At 60.2% G+C, this 6,230-nt stretch overlaps 1 protein-coding gene across 4 annotated transcripts; it reads left to right on the forward strand.

The window, feature by feature from the left end:
- Window positions 1-1,562: 1,562 nt before the first annotated feature.
- Window positions 1,563-5,266, forward strand: LOC149860882 (uncharacterized). Of its 4 annotated transcripts, none has more exons than XM_090050960.1 (3): window positions 1,563-2,493; window positions 4,056-4,253; window positions 4,778-5,266. In XM_090050960.1, exons 2-3 carry the CDS (start codon window positions 4,128-4,130, stop codon window positions 5,123-5,125), a joined length of 474 nt encoding a protein of 157 aa, XP_089907086.1. In that variant the 5' UTR covers window positions 1,563-2,493; window positions 4,056-4,127; the 3' UTR covers window positions 5,126-5,266. The 4 variants fall into 4 exon arrangements, with proteins under 4 accessions (XP_089907086.1, XP_089907083.1, XP_089907085.1 ...); XM_090050957.1 differs by having other exon boundaries at window positions 1,565-2,858; XM_090050959.1 differs by lacking the exon at window positions 1,563-2,493 and adding an exon at window positions 3,265-3,478.
- The last annotated feature ends 964 nt before the right edge of the window (window positions 5,267-6,230 follow it).

Below are 6,230 nucleotides of genomic sequence, written 5' to 3' on the forward strand. Positions count from 1 at the left end.
AACCAGGAGCGTTTCACCTCACTTTGCAGATAGGGAAACTGAGGCACGGAGCAGGATGGCACTGGAGCCGGGGGCGTGGGAAGGTGGGAGCCGAGGGGCGCCCGGGGGCGGGTGCTGCGGACAGCGGGCGAGAGAGCAGCCGTGCCCCAGGACTGTGCAATGTGCTTTTTACCAGCGGTGGGGGGTGGTCCTTTCACAGCTGTGCGAATGCGGAGACCAACACAACAGCCCTTCTCCGTGTCTCGTGAGGCGATGGGCACGTCCCTCCCGCAACCAGAGAGGTTTGGTGCTTTGGGATGAGCTGGGCAGGAAGAGCATCTCTCCCTTTTGCTGACGTCTGGGTTAGCCCTTTGCCAAGCGCTGGCGCGGGCGGGCTTCTCGTGAGTGCTGGTGGGTTTGTCATGGGGGCCCGTATCCCAGTTAGTCCCTCGGTGGGAGCTGTAGGCTGCGGTCCTGATCTTCCCGTGCGTGTGACCTCTGTGCCAGGGGGAGAGAGGAATCCCATGGACGCCTCCGGGGCAGGTCAGCGGGACGAAGCCGCAATTTTGCCCGGGCTCCTGGAACTGCCGCCTGGCCTGGCCCCGCCAGGATCAGGCCCCCGGTTGACAAGGCACCGGGGCATTGTTCTGCCCCGGAGGTTTCTCTCTCCGACCTCCTGGAACCGAAGGTGGGCATCTGAGGTCCAAAAAATGTGTCCCTGAAAATCTCCGCGGACAATCACACGCACGGGATCTGCCTTGGACGAAGCACCTCGGCAGGTATGTGAGTGGGGGTGAGGAGGGTGCAGAGCAGAGCTGTAGGAGGACACTGGCTCTACTTGCAGATGTCAGTTGCTCCGGGGCAGATAAGCATGGGTTCAGAAGTTGGCGGTTTAAAATAGAATCGGAGAACATGAGGGTAGGAAGGGACCTCACGGGGTCACATCTAGTCCAGCCCCCTGCTCAAAGCAGGACTAGCCCCAACTACATGATCCCAGCCAAGGCTTGGTATAGCCAGGTCTTAAAAACCTCCAAGGATGGAGAGTCCACCACCTCTCTGGGTAACCTGTTCCAGTGTTTTACTATCCTCCTATTGAGAGAGATATTAAAAAATACAAACTTAAACTTCCCTTGCTGCAATGTGAGCTCATTGCTCCTTGTTCTGTCCTCTGCCCCCACTGAGAACAGTCCAGCTCCGTCCTCTTTGTAATGCCCCTGAAGAGAGTTGAAGCCTGCTATTAAATCCCCCCTCAATCGTCTCTTCTCCACATTAAATAAGCGCGGTTCCCTGAGCTGCTCCTCTTCAGTCCCGTTCCCCAGACCTCAAACCATTTTCATTGCCCTCTGCTGGACTCTCCAATCTGTCCGCATCCTTTCTGCAGCCTGCCCCTCACAATTTCTTTGCAACTCCTGCTATAGCGCAAGCTTTCCCTCTCTGGATCTTATGTGCAGAAGAATCAGGTTTGGAGGCTCCCTGCTTGTAGGGAGTGGAGAGCTTGTGTGTGTGAAGTGAGCACCCCCTGAAGGCAGGAAACCAAAAGGCAGTGAAAAAAGCCCATATCTGACTATTTTTTAAAAAAAACAAACTCTCATGACTTTTAAGCCAATGCTGTGATTTGGCTGACATGGGGGCTGAGGGATGCTGATGTGGCAAAGCAAATGCAGGCAGGTATGGGCCTATGAGCATGTTTCCAGTCTGACTGGAAGTGATTTGTCCCTTGGAAGTGAGCCCTCAGCCTGCAGCGACACTGCTCCCCACACCCGTCTGCCTCTCTATCCTGCTCTGTGGCATCACCCGCTTTTAGATTAGAAGACCTCTCCGGGCAGGGATATCGACTTCTTGCATGGCTGGGAGGTGCCCTTGTGCCTGTGTGGTGCTGTGTGCCACAAGATAGTATCTCTGCATGTGAACGAGGAGTGCTGGAGGCAGACGTTCCCTGACTTCAGGGAGAGACTTGGATGTGAGCTGAACACATGTCCCAGGGTGAAGCAAAGGACTCAGACCCGAAGGGCAGCTCTGAGGAGTGGGAAAGGTGGGTTTGGAGCCGGGCGGCACTTCACAGGACCATGCACTAACATCTGGGTTCTTGCCTTACAGCACGTGGAACGGGGCAGCTCTGCTACACCACAGGGCAGGCCGGGGGCAGGTGGAGAGTCAGTGTGCTGATCTGCCCACGGCCTGATCTAGGGTTCACGGAAGGCACAGTAGAAATCTCTTAAGACGTCTGGAATTTCTGAGCCCCTGGATCAGGACTCGGCACTCAGATCTGCCTGTGAAGGCTGGGAGGGGCATCAGTGGCACGTGGCTTAGCCTGGCTCGGCCCTCCGTCTGGTCCCTGGCATGCCAGCGATGCACCCTGCAGCGACCTGCCCTCCCACCCCGGGGCAGATGTTGCTTACCTGCTGCACTGAGCCCTCAATGCTGCGGGAAGATGGGGATGGGCTGCAGGGCAGGCAGAGGGCATGGTGCCCCACTGCTGTCTGATTGCCAACCTCTGTCCTGGGCAAAGGGAGGGTGAGTGAGTTTGCACCAATTGCAGTATTTACAGCCTGTCCCAGATAAGCAGAGCACCTGACAGCCAGGGTGGACCAGGGCTGTGCAGTTGTTACTGCCCAAGTCCCTCCTTGGGGTCGTCTCCTTTCCTCATGGGCTGGAGCCAGGCTTGAACTGGATAAACCAGTCCTCGTATCCTTGACAAGGCAGGGATTGTTCCACTCCTGTCTGGGGAGGCGTGAGCTTTGCCCCGGGGCGCTGGTAGGAGGCAGGAACTGGGGTCATCCTCACAGGCGAGGGGAGACCTGGTGCTGGGACAGGTCAAACCCAGGGACCGGACGTGAGAGCAGGATGTCTGCAGCCCAGAGCTGCCTGCAGGAAATCAGGTGAGTGCATGGGAGGTTCATTGGGCTCTGTCCTGGGCATCCAGAAGTCTCTGGGGGTCTTGCCCATGGACCCCTGGAGGGTGCGGTGCGGACATTGGATGCTGCCTGGCCATGCTCGCAGCCCACCCTGGAGAGGTGCAGGGGGGCTTTGCTGTAGGGCATTGCAGTGAATGCTGGGCTATGTAGTGCTACCCCGCTCCCCTCTGTATGGGCTTATTTTGGGCCACGAGTTGTAACTTAGTGAGAGCTGCCATTGCTCCTGGCACACCGGTTCTGCCTCCGCTCTCAGGTCTTGGCCAGGGGGAGAGGAGACAGACTGATGGAGGGAAAGGCAGAAGGGGGCCTGGTGCGGGGGTGGGGTGGGGTGGAGCTACACTCATCATCCCCACCCCAAGCTGCCCCCCTTGCCCAGGGATCCTGCGCCACGGCTGCCTGCACTGGTATTCCAGGCACGGAGATCTTTCCAAGCCCAGATCCTTGGAACGAGCCCAGGAGGGGGGATGGGGGGAGTCCATTTGTGTGCAGCAGACAGAAAGTCCCAGGAGGTAGCTGGGTGCCTTTAAAAGCAGTTGTGTGAAGATCGTTTCTTGTGGACTTTGCTCCTTTGGGGGCTGGGACAGGTAACAGGAGTGGGACTGGGACTGGGCTGAGGCAGCCTTCCAGCACTGCGCGCTGGTGGGGTGAGGTCTCTGTGCCACGTACAGCTCCAAGCACAGCCCCAAATGGGTCGTGAGGAACTCTAACAGGTGCAGCCAGGCTCCCCCGGGCACCGGGCTGGCACTGTGGGGCTGGCAGGTAGGGGGGAGGGCGTGGGGGGGCAGCACAGCTGAGGAGTTGGCTGGGCCTGGCACGAGGAAAGACATTCTAGCTTGCGCTGAAACCACATCTTCTCCTGCCTCTTCCTTGGTTCCTTGTGCGCTCCCTCCATCCCGTCTGTCTGTCTGCTGGATCTATCCTTTATGCTTAGCACTGTGGGCCGTTCTGCTTGTACAGCACCGAGCACCTGTCCTGGTCCAGGGCTGTCTGCAGGCAGCTGGTACTATGACGGGGTGGGGAGGGGAAGCTGTAGGCAATGCGTCTCCCTGGGGACTGTGCTACATCTTGGCTTCCCTTCACTCCCATGCTTACTGTCAGCTGCATGCAGAAGGCACCCAGAGCCCCCCAGTTCATGTCTCCCATGGCATCTTTCCCACCCAGCTTTAGATCCTGAGCTGCTCCAGAAAGCAACAGGCGTCCGCCGTGCCCGGCACAGTGCCATGCCCAGCGGTGATGGCCGAGGCCGACCTCCTGGATGTGCCCGCCCTGGACAAGGCAGCCGGCGAGGAGTTTCTGCAGGAGGCCTTTGGGGTCATCCTGGAGGAGGCCGTCAGGAGGGGGACAGATGTTGCTGAGAAGGTGGGGCTCTGGTGGAGCTGTGTGGGGAGCACTGGGGGGGGGGGGGCGGGGTGCGGAGAGGTTTCCTGCTCACTGTGGGGTGCTTTGCATGGGGTTTGGAGCTGTTCCCAGAGGGCTGCTCTTGCCACTAGGCCACAGGCCCTGTGGGCAAAGGCTGTGGCAGCAGCTGGTTGGGAGCCCCCAGCCCCTCTAACATGGGATCCCGTGAGCCTGTCAGAGAAGGGCCCAGGGGGAAGGGCTCAGAGCCCCCTCCATGGGCTGGACCAGATTGTCCTGTGCCCAGGCTGGCTACTCAAACTGGCTGGGGAAGGTGAGTGCAAGGGGTCCTGCTGGATCTCATGCTTCTGAACATCATCCATGGCAGGGATTTAAGGGAATTAGGCACCAACTCCTGGTGAACTCCAGCAGGACTTGGGTGCCCTGCTTCCTCCATCCCCTTTTGAAACCCCCTGGAGGTGCTGGCTGGGGGTCTGCTCTGTGCCTGCCGCAGTGCCAGGCTGATCCCCCTGCCCTCTCCCATCAAGGAGCGGATGATGAAGGCGGGCTCCAAGCTGGTGGGTTACCAGCTGCACGACAGCAAGGACAACTTCATCTGCCAGATTGTCACGAGCCCCGTGGTCACCAGGCAGGACAAGGACGAGATTGAGAGGCTGGGCAGGCCAAGGGAAATGTGCTGGGGGCGAGCTCCCTGCCCTGTCCCCATCACTCATCCTCCATGGGGTGCCCCCAGGACACTCACGCCCACAATACTTTCTACTTCACCCATGGGGGCCTGGTTCCAATGCCAGCCTCAGCTGGGCAGGGGTGCCGGAGCTGCAGGGAGACACCTTGGTCCTTTGCAGATACAAAGCCTGGTGTTTACTGAGAATTAAAAACCTCTGTAAGTGGTGCCAAGCCCAGACCTGGTGTGCCTCCATCCACTGGGCTTCACTGGTGGTGGATCCCTTCTCCCACCCCACATGGTGGCTTCTCCAGCTGGGGCCAGCCCCGGCACACGTGCTCCTGTCCCGCTCAGCCTTGCCCCAGCTCCAGGAGGCAGACCAGGGCCTCGGGCTGCAGGGCCACATCCGGGGCAGAGAGGATGCTGTGCAAGCGGGCAGCTGTGGCTGCCTTCCCCTCCTTCTTCCACTCCAGCAGCACGCCAAAGGGCTGCAAGACCAGGTGGCCACGGTGCTTTTCTTCCACCTGCTCCAGCCGGCGGTTCGGCAGCCCCAGGAACTGGACCCCAATCCGGCGCCACTCCCGGCCCATGCGGCTCGCAAGGTTCATCAGCTGTGGATCTGCAACCAGGCTTGGCCGCCCTGCTGCAGAGGGGACTGGAGTCACCAGCCGGGCAGGTGCTGGGGTGGCTGCCTGGGGCTGCTGTCCCCATGCCCAGGGCGTGTCCTTGCCCTGGACAGAGTGGGGTCAGAGCATGTTGGCTCCTGGGCCTGAGCAGGCGTGGCTGGGATCACGGGGGGCTCCAGGGACCCCTCTGCCCTGTGCTGCCCACATAGTTTCCCCACCCCGGCATGGAGTCCCAGCAGCGGGGCCGGGCCGGGCCAGGCCAGGTGTGGGTGGCGGGGCCCGAGCACAAGATTTTTTGAGCGCGGACAGAGGCCGCTTTTGCTTTTGCTCCGTTCCTGCCTTTTGCTACATGGGGCTGGGCTGGGTGGGGTCTGGGAATGGGGACTGGGCACTCTCAGCACAGGATACAGGGGGACCCATGGGTGGGGACTCACTGCTGGAGTGTGGAGGGCTTGGAAGTGGGGGGTCACCTTTGGAGTGAGCGAGTTATCCCTGCAGTGGGAGGGGTCACCACTGGATTGACAGCAGCAGGGGGTCACCCCGGGAGTGGGGGGTGTCCCTGGATTGGGGGTATTATTCCCTAGAGAATGGGGGTTCCCCCTGGAGGGAAATCCCCAGGGGAGTTTGCTGGGAACTGGCTAGCACGGGGCCTTTGGGGATAACCCCCAATGTCGGGCACCATGGTTGCTG

This window comes from Crocodylus siamensis, chromosome 6, assembly GCF_052110815.1.
Source record: "Crocodylus siamensis isolate JL-2025a chromosome 6, ASM5211081v1, whole genome shotgun sequence".
NCBI classification, from domain to species: Eukaryota; Metazoa; Chordata; order Crocodylia; family Crocodylidae; genus Crocodylus; species Crocodylus siamensis.

Bases quoted from the DNA above. Each gene is read 5' to 3' on its own strand.
- LOC149860882 (XM_090050960.1), top strand. From the start codon at position 4,128: ATGGCCGAGGCCGACCTCCTGGATGTGCCCGCCCTGGACAAGGCAGCC. The intron at 4,254-4,777 runs GTGGGGCTCTGG...TCTCCCATCAAG, and splicing joins GGACAGATGTTGCTGAGAAG to GAGCGGATGATGAAGGCGGG.